Genomic DNA, 17,189 nt, shown 5'->3' with positions numbered 1-17,189 from the left:
TATAAATGTTTTAACTGTTACTAAGTAGAGGGAAGTTGAGGATAGTTTACTTTTTTTGCAATAACGGTAGAAACGATATGATTTTTAAAACCGGTATGTATAATGCTATTTCTAAAATTTTTTATTTATGCATAGTATCTGAAAATCGACAACTCTGTCATTTTTTTTACTCTTTCTTGTCCAAATTCATTTGGCACTCTGTCTTTGAAAAAGTAAAAAGTGGTAGCAATATAACTCCCGCAATTGTATTTACCTAAATCCGTATCAGTGTAGGGTGAAACGCAAAGGCCACCTTTAGCATATGCTCTTAAGTTTTTTTTTATTCTGTCGTTGAATAGCCGACCCAATTTTATGGGTTTACGACTACTAATGTTCAACTCCGTAAACTTGTAATTTTGAACCCAATCCAGAAGACAAGGGAACTGCTGGCTCGAGTATTGGGAGAAATTTTGCCTTCGGGGAGGACTTTTTTGATTGAGTTAACGCGCATTTGCGTTAATGGAGAGGAGGACCACGCGAACCTCCCATGGTTAGCCTGACGGCAAGGGGACTCTAACCTATGATCCGTTTACCACTGAGGATATTTCGCATCAGCACTGTGGTCGGTGCAAGCCGGATGCGGAATTCCTATCAAATGAGATTCGAACCCGGTTCGCCTCATTGGAAGGCGAACGCTCTATCCCCTGAGCCATCGCGGCTCTTTTAAAGTCTTTGTCAAAACTCAATTCATATAAGTATACGCATCAGAATTCGAAATTGATGCTTAACTGAGTATAAGAGAGAAAGCTTAAACAATACGCTGTATAGAGTTACAACTAAAGAAGGGGGGACTGAAAGCATCAAAACCTGATTGATTACCCGAAGAAACAATGAGGAATGAAGAGACGATTACCAGGAACTCAGGGAAGTTTTTACACCTGGTTTTAATGGCTTTAGATCCACCTTACTCAGTAGTGATTCTAAAATATTCAAAAATGAGCAGCAATGGCTCTGGAGATAGAGCGCTCTCCACCGGATGAGGTGATTCAGGTTCAAATCCCAGGGACGGCTGATCAACATCAAATCAGCCCCCGGCTCACAGCAACCACAGTGCTAACATAAAATATCCTCAGTAGTGGACAAATCATGTGTCAGAATCCCCTTTCCGTTTGCTGACCGTGGGAGGTTTTAGTGGTTTTTCTCCTAATGTAACGTGAATGTGTGTTAGTTCCATGAAAACGCCGTCCAAGAGAGCCAGTTGTCCCAAAACTTTATCAATAATTTTTGTTTTTTTTTGGTCTTCTGGGGTTGGTTCAAAATTACAAGACTACGAAGTTGAACATTGATAGTCGTAAACCAAAAAATTGCTACAGGCAGTAAATTAAAATAAAATAAAACTTCAAGAGTTTTAGTTTCCCTTCCGGTTGAATAACGATTTGAGACCAGTAGTTTGTACTCTTTACTTCATTTTTGCCAAGGATTTGAAAAATATTCATTAAGGGCAGATATTACCCTACACCCTTTATTATGTTGATAATTTACAAATCTTCTATCTTCTGCGTAGATTTTATAAAGAGGTTTGCATGAAACATAACAACAATATTGCATAGAAAATCATAATTGCAATTATCTATTGTTTCATTTTACTTATTTGGCAAATAATAAAAAATAGTGTCTCCCTATTTTTATAAAACAATCACTTTTTCCACTTATATTAAACTGTCTCTTTTTTTACTTCATATTTATAAAACTGTGATAATTAGTTCCAGTTTCTCCCTGTAAAATATGTTTCTGAAATATAAATAAAACTTTTATCGCATTTCATTTTATTGGCCTTAGAACAGCCTATTCATTTTTGAGTTTCAGCCTACTATCGATGTTGAACTCCGTAGCCTTATAATTTAGGACACAAACCAGAAGACAAGGGAACTCTTGGATCCAATACCGTTAGAAACTACCCGTCGTTGAGAACTTTTGGATGAAATTAACCAGCTTTTGCGCTACATGTAGAGGAAAACACGATAACTTCCCACGGTTAGCCCGACTTTAAAAGGATTCGCTGAGGATATTTTATTTTAGCATGTAGTCGGTGTGATCCGGGAGCAGGCTTCATATTGACCAGTCATTACTGGGATTAGAACCTGGGTCGCCTCTATGGAAGGCGAGGTATTTGTAAAATTATTTGGCAAAAAAGTTTATATCTGTGGAACACTTGAATATTTTGATAGTTTTAAACGTTGATTAGTCATTGCTTTTTTACAACTTGCTACTTCAACGCAACCACTACATGAATTCAGTTAAACAATAGAATCAGAAAATAAAGAATAAATATAACATACCAGCAACTTGCTCTTCTGTGAGACCGTAATCCACCTGCAATTTAAAAAAAAACTCTTGATTAATATAAATCAGCAGTTACAAAATGTAATTCTTAAATACACGAAAGATAAACCGAATCGTTATTTTTGAAAGTGGAATAAGTCTATTTGGAGTTAATGAATCGTTTATTTTTCTTTTACGGTTTTAATAATTATTATTGAATTTCAAAGTTCAATCAAATTATACTGTTAAAAATATCATTCAACTCGATTGACTTTCACCAATATTTTTAAATTCATTTCACTTTCAAAAATAACGGTCAAATTAAGCTTACTTAGGATCAGTAAAATCACTACTGCAACTGAACTAAGCATTACAAAGTATGGTTAAAAACATAAGGATGCACAGTGGGCCAGCATCCAAGGTTTCGTGGCCAAAATTAGTATTTCGATAAAATTTGTTTCAAAATTTGGGGTTTTTTATTTAGGGTTTTTTATGTGCAGGTAAATTGAATTCATAGTTGAAATTTTGAAATACACTAAAAATACCTCCCCTCCCCCCCAAAAAATGGCGGCTGAAATATAGCGAGCAAAAATAAAAAAAAAATAATATAGTACGTTTGAATAACTAAATATAGCAATGAAAATGTAATAATTTCCGTAATTTTATATTAAAAATGAAAAGAAAATTATATTTCCGAAGTAATGTTACAAAATAACACGAAAACATGGAAAAAAAAGCATGATTTTTGTTTTTCGGTATATTTAGCCCACCTTTGCAATACGGGCAAAGTGGGGCAGGTTTTTTCGAAAGAAGAAACATCAAAGAAGACAACAAAAAAAAGTTTAGCTAATTACCTCGTGGAACTTTTTGGAACAAAGTTTCGAAAGTCATTTAAACATTGTAAAATGTCAAATGATAAGATATAAACTATAAGTTTATCAAGAGTATTAACTAATCCAACAAATTGAAAAATTGTACTATAATTTCAGACTAATTACTCTGATAAAAATGTAACAGTGAGGTGAAATTCCAATGTATATTTCTGAAATAAAAATTTGAGAGTTACATTTAAAAAAATTTTTTTAGCATATTTTTCATTACATTGTACTCTCGTCGGTCCAAAAAGTAAATTATAATGTTTGGAATGATTATGAATACTTAATTTGGGCAATATTAAAACTGCCTACACCTATTTTAGTTGAAAATTAAATTTTTTACTTTTGGCCAAGGATCATGGTCTTCTGGCCCAGAGTGGGATGGGGCAAAAATTTGCTTAACTACTGTCACTGGGCCCCAAAATATTATTTTCCATTTATTATTAAAATAAAAAGGCTTTTGTTGGTATGCGTTGCGCAATGGTAAAGATATTCGCCTTCTAAATGGTATGTTTTAGCTTTAATTTCTGAAAAAGATTCATTAAATATTTATCTTTAACCTGAAGAATACTGTTATTTTCATTAACAGTATATTTGAGAAATTATTAAATTTAATTTGCCTTAAAAATTGAGTTTTTAATTATCAAATTTCGCTCCGCGTTTTGGTTTTGCAAAATTCAGTTTTAAAAAATGATAGATATTTTTACTGTTTTCCAAAGTCAAATATCTTAGAAAAAAAAAACTTACTTTATTTTAAAAATAAAGTTATTTTTAATTTCTCTTTAATTAAGCATTTTCGACTATACATGAATAATATATATTTTTAAAATGGAAAGACAACTTTTTTCAATCGAAAGTAATTGAAGCATCTCACAAAATTTTTAAAAATTTGTTCCTTTTATTTATTTTAAAAATTATTAAATTTTATTTCATTTTATTTATTAGAAACAAAAGAAAAACAAGTCTTTATAGGGGAAAACTTTTAAAGTTCACTCAATTAATTTTCGTAATTGAATTTAAAATAAAAAAGTAGGATTATTAAACTCAAAAAAGAAAAAACTCAGTTCTAAACGCTAGCAAAATGTAAATTCAACAAAAGCATATTCTTTAATAATTCATGTGGTTAAAATTAAAGAATTAATTAAACATTTTTAAGTTAAAAAAAAACATTTGAAGACAATATTTCATAAAGATTTTAAATTTTTCTATTTACAGATGGGTAAGTAAAAATAGTCACCTACAGGTATTGAACCAGAGTTGATATAGAATACCAGGTATGGAATACTTTAACCCTTGAGCCACGGTTACACTTTCAAGGATAGTTATTTTTTTATTCAATAAACTTAATTCTTTAAACTTTTAATTTAAACTTTGGAACTTATATGTTACCCCAGGAATAGCAAACATTTTATTCTATGTTTCCGAACAGGCTCTATTATTTAAGCTTGGTTTCCTTTCGACAGAAATAATGTATTATCATATTTTCCTTGATAGTATAAAATAAGCTAGTGGAGTTTTAAATTAGAATATTCTAGAAAAAAAAAACATCCCAGGGTCTTTCAAAAAAGTAGATTAATTTTATTTTCGAAAAACAAAAACGTGTTAGAAAAGATCTTACATTATTAATATCATTTTGCAAAAGCAGTATAGTAGTTTAATCCATAAGGCACAGTACTTTTCTTAAAGTAACAGTTAACGAAAAATGAACATTCGCTAAGCTTGAAGGTGATATGTTATCACTTTATTTCGTAAACGGATTTAGAAATCGCATTTTAATTTTAATAAACGAACAAGAGACGGTTTTTTCATTACTAAAATTTCGATGATTTTCGAATTCTGTGATCCATCACAGATGATTCATACTTATAGATTCAAATTTCCCTTTCTAGCATTTATTAAAAAATAATACAATGCCCACATATTTTATATACTTTACAGCAAATAAAATACATACGATATTATAATCTGACAAGCATCAGATATACTTACTAAATAACGTTTTTTTGGTTATTTTGTTGGTGTAGACAATTGCAAAATTTGATAGGTACGTATAAAATTAAACTATAAATGGATACGGTATGAAACAAGGCTAGTTCTTACCAAGCATGGAAGAAGAACAATTTTAATACAACTTTCATTAGGGTGCAAAAATAATTGCAAAGCAGACACCCCGGGGTCTGCACAGTGGAAACAGCATCGTCTTCGCATCACAAAGGTTCCTGGTTCAATTCCCGGTAAGTCCTTTACGAATATGTATTATCTCATTGTGTATAATGTGTTTATGTGTATTATTCCGTTAACCGTCCGATCGCCTTCGCGAATTATAACCCCTCGAAATCTAATAAAGTGGTCGCGTGAATTACTGGAAACAATGAGCAGTTTCCAGTAATAACCGTCATCACTTTTTTTCACAACTGGAAAAATTAAACAATTTATTTGTTTAATTATGTATTAATTATTTGCTTTTACGACTTCCAAAATATGGGTTTTTCTTTTTAACTATAAAATCATTAGACTGCTTTCTCCAAAGTAAAAAAAAAAACGACTTTTTAAAAGTGAAAAAATTTTTTAAGTATTTTTTAAACTTTATTACATAGTTTTTAATTTACTACAAAAAAAAGACTTTTAAGGAGAACAATTTGATATTCAATTAATTAATTTTCGTAATAAAATTTAAAATAGAAAATTCGATGATTATTAGATTTATAAAAACAATTCAGCTCAAAGCGCTAACAACATTAAAAGTCAACCAATGCTTCGTTCTAAATTCTTAATGTGGTTTAATTTTAAATAAATAAAATTTTCAGTTCAAAAAATTAATTTTTTTTTATGAAAATTCATTTTTTAATTAAAAAATTTAATTATTGAAAATAAATATTTCAAATTTTTTTTTTAAATTTACGTACTTTTAATAAAAAGAACATTTTTAATTTTACAGATCATTCTCCCCAGCATCGAAAATTAAAATTTACTATTTTTCAGTTAGATATAATTCAGTTATATATAAACTTTGGTAAATTATTTTCCAAAAATATTTTCTTCTATAGTTATATACTTTAAAGCAGTGTTTCCCAACGTGGGGCCCACGCCCCACTAGGGGGCAATTTGATTGTTAAGGGGGGCGATTCGAAAATTGACTCTACATGAGTTTAACCCTTTTACTCTGGGCCATTTCAATGCAATGTTGGTTTCGGTGTTAAAATTGAAGGAAAAAAGCAAATTCTTAATTGAGACCAATAACTATTACGCGACTTGGCGATTTTTTTGGACAACAAACCTAAAATGAAGTATCTGTTAACGGTCGATGGTGAGTTATTTAGTCGGTATCTTCGAAAAACTAAATACTATATATATATATATATATAGTATAAGTCTATAAAAGAACTCCGGGGTTTTAAAAATTCATATATCACTAACTATAAAAGATAGCAAAATTTAGTCGATTTCTCTGAAAAGAGTAGCTCAAAAAGTTTTACTCATACCAATTGGGAATGTTTGTATCAACTGTTGGCGGCGCTGCAGGGCGTTGACCTAGAAATGGATTTGGATTTTGGATTTTTTCTTTTGGATTCCGTTGAATTTTTTCTTCTGGGGGCATATCAAGAATCTTGTGTATGCAGAGAAAATTCGTGATGTTCAACATCTCAGGGAACGAATAGTCAATTGTGTGGCAACCGTCCCCCCAGACATGCTCGCCAGGACATGGGGGAAGAGGTAGAATACCGTTTAGACGTCTGCCGTGCCACTAACGGGGCTCATATAGAACTTTACTAAGTGTTAAAAAAAACTTGAAAATGTAAGCTTTTCAGTCATGTATAAAACATGTATGTATGTTTTTTATTTCATTAAAATATTTTGCCTCAAAACCCCGGAGTTCTTTTATCGACACCCTGTATATTAAATAAGCAACTTCAAGGAACAAATGAAACTCTGTTTGATGCAAAAGCGAAGATATTTGGTTTCATTACCGTTATGCCAGAAATATATTAACAACAAAAACTTTGAACAGTTTCATTGGCTCCAAAAATGTGAAGTAAATGATACCGCTTTACTTGTTATTGTCGATCATCTGAAAATTCTTTCGGCTGATTTGCAAGAAACTTTTTCTGATTTAAAACAAATTGATTTTCCAACACGGATGATGCAGTCGATGTTAGTGGATTTGTCTGATATATCAAATATGCAGTATTAAGAAGAACTCGCAGAAATGCAAAATGGTGAGTCACTTAAAATTTTATTTAATATAAAAGGAGTGGTGGCATGGCTTTGTGAGGAAACAGAAATCAAATACCCAAATTCAACCAAAAGTGCAAGAAAACTATTGTTACAGTTTCCATCTTCATATTTAGCTGAATGTGAATTTAGTTCTGTAAATGATTTACTGGTAAAAAAAAAAGAAATCGCCTGGATGTAATACAAAGGGGAGACTTGAGACTGAAGCTTAAAACCTCTGTGCCGCAAGCATCCAGGGCAAGGATCTCAATAAATTAAAAAAAATTATTATCGAAAAATCTTAAAATTATTTAGAATTTGATTATATTAAAAATTATACTAAAATTATTTCGAATTTGAATTTTAGTTTCTCATTATATGTTTTGAAAATTTACTTACTGTGATCGTTATAAATTTCCTGGTGATTTTTTCCTAAAACCTATCATTTAAGTTTCTTAGGAGAACAATTCAATTTTTTAATATTAAAAATTATGTATATGTTACATAGGGGGGCATAAGAATTTTAGAAAGGCTTAGGTGGGGCATGGCACAAAAAAGGTTGGGAAACACTGCTTTAAAGAATAATATAATAAATTTTTATGTTTTCAAATGATAAAATTAAAACAATCACCAACGGGATCGAACCAAGGTTAGATCAGAAATAAATCGGATGTCTTAACCATTGCGCCACGATTACACTTAACAGGAGTGTTTTTTCTTAATATTGTATTTTAAAGTACAATGAAATGAGAAATCTTTGAGGATGAAAGCTACCCCAGGCATCGCAAACTTTTTGTCCTATGTGTTCAACTGTGCTCTATTTAAGCTTGGTTTCGTTTTTACACGAATAATATATTATTATATTTTCCTTTTCCGCATAAAATAAGATAATTTCACAAAAATTCGTCTGTCAGTCCTTTAAAAACGTCGATTAAATATTTTTCTTTTTCGAAAGAATGAAATGTGTTAGAAAAGATGTTACATTATAAATATGCAAAAGCAAGATAGTTTAATCCAAACGTCACTGTGCTTTTCTAAAATGTTTGTCATATGACTGAAAAATGTAAATTTTCTTCGTTGATGTTGATTAAAATAATCTGTAAAATTAGAAATGTTCCCTTTATTTAAATTATTTAAACGAAAAATGAACATTCACGAAGTTTGAAGGCGATGTATTACTTCTTTATTTCGTAAACGGGCTTAGAGATCACTTTTTAGTTTTAATAAACGAATAAGAGGCTGGTTCGTCTATTGTTTAGGTTTCTACGATTTGCTGGTCGTGTGATTAATTTCATTTGATTTATACTGTAGACTCAAAGTTCCCTTGTTAGCATTAAAATAAAAGGCAATACCGACGAATCGTATTTTATATACTTTGAAGCAAATAAAATACACACGATATTATAATTTGACAAACAACAGATATACTTTCTAAATAGCATTTTTATGTTTATTTTGATGGCAAAAATTTGATGAAAATTTCTCAGCAACGTACAAAAGTATCTCAGAAATTGGATTTGTTACCAAACAAGGCTGATTTTCAGCAATGCATGGAAGAAAGACGAACAATTTTAATCCAAATTTCATTTGAATGCAGAAATAATTGCCAAGCAGATACCCCGGGGCCTGCATAGTGGAAACAGCGTCATCCTCGCATCACCAACGTTCCTGGTTCGACTCCCGGTAAGTCCTTTACGAATTTGTGTTATTTCATAGCGTATGATGTGTTTGTGTGTATTATTCCGGTAACCATCCCTCCCTGTCCGTCCGCATTCGCGAATTATAACCGCTCGAAATCTAAAAAAGTGGTCGCGTGTATTACTGGGAAACAATGAGCAGTTTCCAGTAATAACCGTCACTACCTTTTTTCACAATTAGAAAAATTAAACAATTTATTAGAAAAATTATTTGTTTAATTATATATTTATTGTTTGCTTTTACGGTTGCCAAAATATGGGTTTTTCTTTTTAAATAACTATAAAAACATTAGACAAAGTCGAAAAATATGACTTTTTTCGAGTTAAATTTTTTTAAGAGTATTTTTCAAACTGTATTACAGATTTTTTAATTTGCTACAAAGAACAAGGCTTTTTAGGAGAACAAATTAATATTCAATTGATTAATTTTCATAAATAAATTTAAAATAGAGAATTAGATGATTATTATATTTATAAAAATAATTCAGCTTAAAGCTCTCACAGAATTAAAGGTCAACCAATTCTTCTTTCTACGTACTTAACGTGGTTTAATTTTGAATAAATAAAATTTTAGTTCAAAAAATTAAGTTCATTTTTATGAAAATTCATTTTTTAGTTTAAAAAATTAAATGGTCGGTAATAAATTTTTCAAACATTTTTTAAATTTACATGCTTTAAATAAAAAGAACATTTTTAATTTAACAGATCATTTTCCCCAGCATCAAAGAATAAAATTTACCATTTTTCAGTTATGTATAATTAAGTTACATATAAACTCTCTTTAATTAATTATCTTCCAAAAATAATTTTTTTTCATACTTATATACTTTAAAGAACATTATAATAAATTTTTCTGATTTCAAATGGTACAATTAAAGCAATCACCAACGGGGATCGAACCAAGGTTAAAACAGAAATAAAGCGGATATCTTAACCACTGTGCCACAATTACGCTTAATAGGAATGTTCTTTTTTTAATATATTATTTTAAAGTATAATGAATTGAGAAATTTTTGAGGATATATGCTACCCTAGGTATCGCAAACTTTTTTTCCTATGTGTTCAACTGTTCTCTTTTATTTAAGCTTGGTTTCGTTTTTACACGAATAATATATTATTATATTTTCTTTTTCAGCATAAAATAAGACTATTTTACAAAAATTCGTCTCTCAGTCTTTTAAAAAAATGTTGATTAATTGTTTTTCTTTTTCGAAAAAATGAAATGTGTTAGAAAAGATCTTTACAATATGAATATGCAAAAGTAAGATAGTTTAATCCATGTTACTGGGCTTTTCTAAAATGTTTGTCATATGACTGAAAAATGCTAAATTTTCTTCGTTGATGTTGATTAAAATGATCTGTAAAATTAGAAATGCTCTTTTTATTTAAATTTTGTAAAACGAAAAATGAACATTCACTAAGTTTGAAGGTGATATATTACTTCTTTACTAGTGGGCTGCGACCCCTGCTCGCTAACGCTCGCCAAACCCCGAAAATTGCTACGCAATCTTATATGGTTTGGTTCGCAAACCAAGCTCGCTTCGCTCGCTACTAACTTAGGTACATTGCAAATGCACAAAGTTCTAAGAATTCAAAACAATCATTCAAATCCATATAGCAATTTTTTTTTAAAAAAAGTTACAGCTTTTTAGTAAATACTAAGTCATTAAAATAAATTTGAATTCAAATAAATGACAAGTAATTCGTTAAACCTATTAGAAATGTGCTATAGTATAAAATCTTAAGATAAAATTTCTAAAACTGATATCTCTTTTAAAAGGTTAAAATTTTGGCTATAATTAAGTCTATTAAAAATTGAAATAAGTGAATTGCAATAGAAAAACCTGCATAAGTAAATAAATTCTAGTAAAACAAATAAATTCGTGATATAAATCAAAAATCGTCAAATAAATTCGTAATATATAAATTCGTGAAAAAAAGCGCTTTCGAAAAAATACTAAAGTAGAGATCTATCGACAAAGACTATTCACTTCTGCCTAGCCTATGCTCTCTCTGGTTATTTCAGTTTCAGTTTTCAAAAGCGCTATATGTTGAGCCATCTCAGCTAGATTTGGCATGTGACATTTTTAGCGGCAATCATTGGTTGATTTTCTAGCGTTGCCATTCGGGGAGTTGTAATGAGACATTTTTTGTCGCCGTGTAAGAGAAATATATATATAGATTTCGTAAACGGGCTTAGAAATCACTTTTTAGTTTTAATAAACGATTACGAGGCTGGTTTTTCTATTGCTTTAGTTTCTACGATTTGCTGGTCATGTGATTAATTTTAATTGATTCATACTATAAACTCAAAGTTCCCTTGTCAGCATTAAAATAAAAAGGCAATACCGACGAATCGTATTTTACGTACTTTAAAGTAAATAAAATACATATGATATTATAATCTGACAAGCATCAGATATACTTACTAAATAACCTTTTTATGTTTATTTCGTTGACAAAAATTCGATGGAAATTTCGCAGGAGCGTGCAAAGTATCTTAGAAATTGAATTTGTTACGAAACAAGGCTGATTTTCAGCAATGCATGGAAGAAAGACGAACAATTTTAATCCAAATTTCATTAGAATGCGAACATAATTCCCAAGCAGACACCCCGGGGCCTGCACAGTGGATACGGCATTGTCTTCGCGTCACCAACGTTCCTGGTTCAACTCCCGGTAAGTCCTTTACGAATATGTATTATCTCATTGTGTATAATGTGTTTGTGTGTATAATTCCGGTAACCATCCTTACCCGCCCGTCCGCATTCGAATTATAACTGCTCGAAATCTAAAAAAGTGGTCGCGTGTATTACTGGGAAACAATGTGAAGTTACCAGTAATAACCGTCACGACTTTTTTTCACAACTAGAAAAATTAAACAATTAATTTGTATAATTATGTATTAATTATTTGCTTTTGCGATTTCCCAAATATGGGTTTTTCTTTTTGAATAACTATAAAATCATAAGACTACTTTCTCCAAAGTCGAAAAATACTACTTTTTTCAAGTGAAAGCATTTTTCAAGCTTTATTACATATTTTTTAATTTGCTACAAGAAATCAAGGCTTTTTAGGAGAACAATTTAATATTCAATTAATTAATTTTCATAATTAAATTTAAGATAGAAAATTAGATTATTATTAGATTTATAAAAACAATTCAGCTCGAAAAGCTAACAATATTAAAAGTCAACCAATGCTTCCTTCTACATTCCTAATGTGGTTTAATTTTAAATTAAAAAAAATTTCAGTTCAAAAAATTAAATTCATTTTTATGAAAATTCATTTTTTAATTTTAAAAATTAAATGATCAAAAATAAATTTTTCAAACTTTTTTTAAAAATTTATTTACTTATAAAAAGAACATTTTTAGTTTTACAGATCATTTTCCCTAGCATCAAAAAATTAAATTTACTATTCTTCAGTTATGTATAAACTTTCGTAAATTATCTTCCAAAAATATTTTTTTTAAACTTATATACTTTAAAGAAAAATATAATAAATTTTTCTGTTTTCCGAATGGGAAAATTAAAACAATCACCAACGGGGATTGAACCAAGATAAAAGCAGAAATAAAACGGATATCTTAACCATTGTGCCACGATTACACTTAATAGGAGTGTTCTTTTTTTAATAATTTATTTTAAAGTATTATTAGATTTATAAAAATAATTCAGCTCAAAGCGCTAACAAAATTAAAAATTCATAAATTTTTCTTTCTACAGGCTTAATATGATTCAATTTAAAATAAAAAGTATTTTCAGTTCAAAAAACGAATTTCCTGTTTTTGAAAATTCATATTTTATTTAAAAAAAAGTTAAAGTATTGAAAATAAGTTTTAGAATTATTTTTTAAATTTATGCACTTTAAAGGAAAAGAACATTTTTCATTTTACTGATCATTTTTCCCAGCATTAAGGAATAAAACTAAAAATATTTCAGTTTAAAAAACAAAACTTTCAAAAATATCTTTTTTTAAAAAAATTTATATACTTTAGGAAAAAAAATTTGTAAATGAAATTAATAAAAATTATTATATTAATTATATAATAATTATATAATTATACCTTATAATAATTCTAATTTATCCAATTATAAATAAAAATAATAAAAATTTAATAAAATAATTAAGGAAAAAAAGTTTAATAAACCTACAGGGATAGAAGCAGTGAGAAAGAAAATAGAAAGCAAATACATTAACCATTTCGCCACTATAACACTTACTAGGGTTGTTCTTTTTTTTAAATTTTTCTTTTTAAAGAACAATGAATTTAAACTTTGAGTATATGTAACACCAAATATCGCCAACTTTTTGTCTGTATTTTTGACTGTATTCTCGTTATTTAAGCTTAGTTTCTTTTCTACAGAAATAATTATTATTATTTTCCTTGTTAGTTTAAAATAGGCTAGTGGAGTTTGAAAATTGGAATATTCTTGAAAAATGCATCCCATGTTCTTGTAAAAAGGTCAAATAATTTTTTCTTCTTCTTTGAAAGAAATAAAACTTGCTTGAAAATCTGTTGCATAATATCATTTTATCATTTTAATTTGTATGACACAGTGCTTTGCTTAAAGTGGAATTTAATAAGAAATGAACATTCTCCATAGTTAAAAGTGATATATTATCGCTTTATTTCCTAAACGATTCAGAAATCGCTATTCAATTTTAATAAACGAACAAGAGACAAGCTTTTTCATTGTTTAAATTTCGATGATTTTCAAATTGTGTGATTTATCTCAGTTTGATTAATACTTATAGATTCAAATATCCCTTGTTGGCATTTATTAAAAAATAATACAATGCCCTCTTATTTTATATACTTCACAGCAAATGAAATACATACGATATTATAATCTGACCAACATCAGATATACTTACTAAATAACATTTTTCTGGTTATTTTGCTGGTGTAGACAATTGCAAAATTTGATAGAAATTTCATAGGTATGCATAAAATTGCCGTAGAAATGGATACGTTATGAAACAAGGCTGTTTCTTACCAAGCATGGAAGAAAGATGAACAATTTTAATCCAACTTTCATTAGGATGCAAAAATAATTGCAAAGCAGACACCCCGGGGTCTGCACAGTGGATTCAGCATCGTCTTCGCATCACTAACGTTCCTGGTTCAACTCCCGGTAAGTCCTTTACGTATTTGTATTATCTAATTGTGTAAAATGTGTTTGTGTGTATTATTCCGATAACCATCCCTCCCCGTCCGTCCGCATTCGCGAATTATGACCGCTCGAAATTTAAAAAAAAGTGGTCGCGTGTATTACTGGAAAACAATGAGCAGTTACCAGTAATAACCGTCACCACTTTTTAACTAGAAAAATTATACAATTTATTTGTTTAATAATGTATTAATTATTTGCTTTTACCATTTCAAAAACATGGGTTTTTCCTTTTAAATAACTATAAAATCATTAGACTGCTTTCTCCGAAGTCGAAAAATACGGCTATTTTCAAGTGAAAATTTTTTAAAATTATTTTGCTAACTTTATTACATATTTTTTAGTTTGCTACGAAAAAAAAAACAACGCTTCTTAGCAGTCTTTTAATATTAAATTACTTAGTTGCTTTTAATATTCAATTAATCAGTTTTCATAATTAAATTTAAAATACAAAATTCGAAGATTATTAGATTTATAAAAACAATTCAGCTCGAAGCGCTAACAATATTAAAAGTCAACCAATGCTTCTTTCTACATTTTTAATGTGGTTTAATTTTAACTAAAAAAAAAATTCAGTTCAAATAATTAAGTTCATTTTTATGAAAATTAATTATTTAATTTAAAAAATTAAATGATCGAAAATAAATTTTTCAGACATTCTTTTAAATTTACTTTCACGTTATATATTATTTCTATTATTTATATATTATGTGTGTTCTTTTAATAAAAAGAACATTTTTAATTTTACAGATCATTTTCCCCAGCATCAAAAAATAAAATTTACCATTTTTCAGTTATATATAATTCAGCAATATATAAACTTTCGTAAATTATCTTCCAAAAATATTTTTTTTAAACCTTTTTTAAAACTTTAAAGAAAAATATAATGTAAATTTTTCTGTTTTCAAATGGGAAAATGAAAACAATCACAAACGGGGATCGAACCAAGGTAAAAGCAGAAATAAAACGGACATCTTAACCATTGCGCCACGATTACACTTAATAGGGATGTTCTTTTTTTCATATTTTATTTCAAAGTATAATGAATTGAGAAATTTTTGAGGATATATGTTACCCTAGGTATAGCAAACTTTTTGTCCTATGTGTTCAACAGTTCTCTTTTATTTAAGCTTGGTTTCATATTTACACGAATAATATATTATTATATTTTCTTTTTCAGCATAAAATAAGATTATTTTAAGAAAAGTTCGTCTCTCAGTCTTTTAAAATGTCGATTAATTATTTTTCTTTTTCGAAAAAATGAAATGTGTTAGAAAAGATACAATATAAATATGCAAAAGTAAGATAGTTTTATCCAAACGTCTCTGTGCTTTTCTAAAATGTTTGTCATATGACTGAAAAATGTTAAATTTTCTTCGTTGGTGTTGGTTATAATGATCTGCGAAATTAAAAATGTTCTTTTCATTTAAATTATGCAAACGAAAAATGAACGTTCACTAATTTTGAAGGTGATATATTATCACTTTACTTCGTAAACGGATTTAGAAATCACTTTTTAGTTTTAATAAACGAATAAGAGGCTGGTTTTTCTATTCTTTTAGTTTCTACAATTTGCTGGTCGTGCGATTAATTTCATTTGATTTATACTATAGACTCAAAGTTCCCTTGCTAGCATTTAATAAAAAGGCAATACTGATGAATCGTATTTTATATAGTACTTTAAATTAAATAAAATACATACTAAATTAAAGTGTGACAAACGTCAAATATACTTAATAAATAACCTTTTTATGTTTTTTTTGATGACAAAAATTTGATGGAAATTTCACAGGAACGTACAAAAGTATCTTAGAAATCGGATTTGTTTCGAAACAAGGCTGATTTTTAGCAATGCATGGAAGAAAGACGAACAATTTTAGTCCAAATTTCTTTGGAATGCAAACATAATCGCCAAGCAGACACCCCGGGGCCTGCAATGTGGATACAGCATCGTCATCGCATCACAAACGTTCCTGGTTCGATTCCCGATAAGTCCTTTACGAATATGCATTATATCATTGTGTATTATTCCGGTATATGTGTATTATTCCGGTAACCATCCCTCCCCGTCAGACAGCATTCGCGATTTATAAACTTTCGAAGTCTGATAAAGTGGTCGCGTGTATTACTGGAAACAATGAGCAGTTACCAGTAATAACCGTCACCACTTCTTTTCACAACTGGAAAAAAGGAAACAGTTTGTCTGACAAAATTATTTGTTTATTAATTATTAAAAAATTTAACAGTTCATATGAAATATATATGCATAAAATGTTTCAAATATTCGTTTTTTTAACTAAAAATATGACTCTAATTTCAAGTATTTTACGATCTTTAATACAGATTTATTTTATTTGTTACCAAAAGAAAGGCTTTTATGGGTGAACAATCAAAATTCAATTAATTAATTTTCATAATTAAATTTAAAGTAAAAAATTAGGTGATTACTAGATTTATAATAATAATGCAGCTCAAAACGATAACAAAATTGTAAGTTAACCAATTCTTCTTTTTACCTACTTTTTGTGGTTCAAATTAAAATATAAAAAAATTTAATTTCAAAAAATTAAATTCATTTTTATGAAAATTTATTTTTTATTTATGTAATTAAACGATAGAAAATATATTTTACAAATATTATTTGGAAGAAAGGCGAGCAAATTTGACTCAAATTTCATTAGAATGAAAACATAATTGCCATGCAGACACCCCGGGGCCTGCATTGTGTATACTGCATCGTCATCGCATCACGAACGTTCCAGGTTCAACTCCCGGTACTTTACGTATTTGTATTATCTCATTGTGATTAATATGTTTCTATGTATTATTCCGGTAAACATCTCGACCCGTCCACGTGCATTCGCGAATTATAACGGCTCGAAATCTAATAAAGTGGTCGCGTGTATTTCAGGGAAATAATGAGCAGT

The 17,189-nt window shown here is 29.0% G+C and overlaps 1 protein-coding gene across 1 annotated transcript in view; it reads right to left on the bottom strand.

Annotated features, from left to right (window-relative positions):
* Window positions 1-17,189, bottom strand: part of LOC107440341 (calmodulin-alpha) — a 51,131-nt gene that overhangs the window by 12,004 nt on the left and 21,938 nt on the right. The window contains exon 2 of the mRNA XM_071177888.2: window positions 2,319-2,352. Within this exon, the coding sequence (XP_071033989.1) occupies window positions 2,319-2,352 (34 nt within the window). The remainder of the gene's footprint in view (window positions 1-2,318; window positions 2,353-17,189) is intronic.

The sequence above is a fragment of the Parasteatoda tepidariorum genome, chromosome 2 (assembly GCF_982258835.1).
Source record: "Parasteatoda tepidariorum strain Cologne lab strain chromosome 2, Ptep-v5.0, whole genome shotgun sequence".
Classification (NCBI taxonomy): Eukaryota; Metazoa; Arthropoda; class Arachnida; order Araneae; family Theridiidae; genus Parasteatoda; species Parasteatoda tepidariorum.
This window is presented reverse-complemented; position numbering and strand designations above follow the sequence as displayed.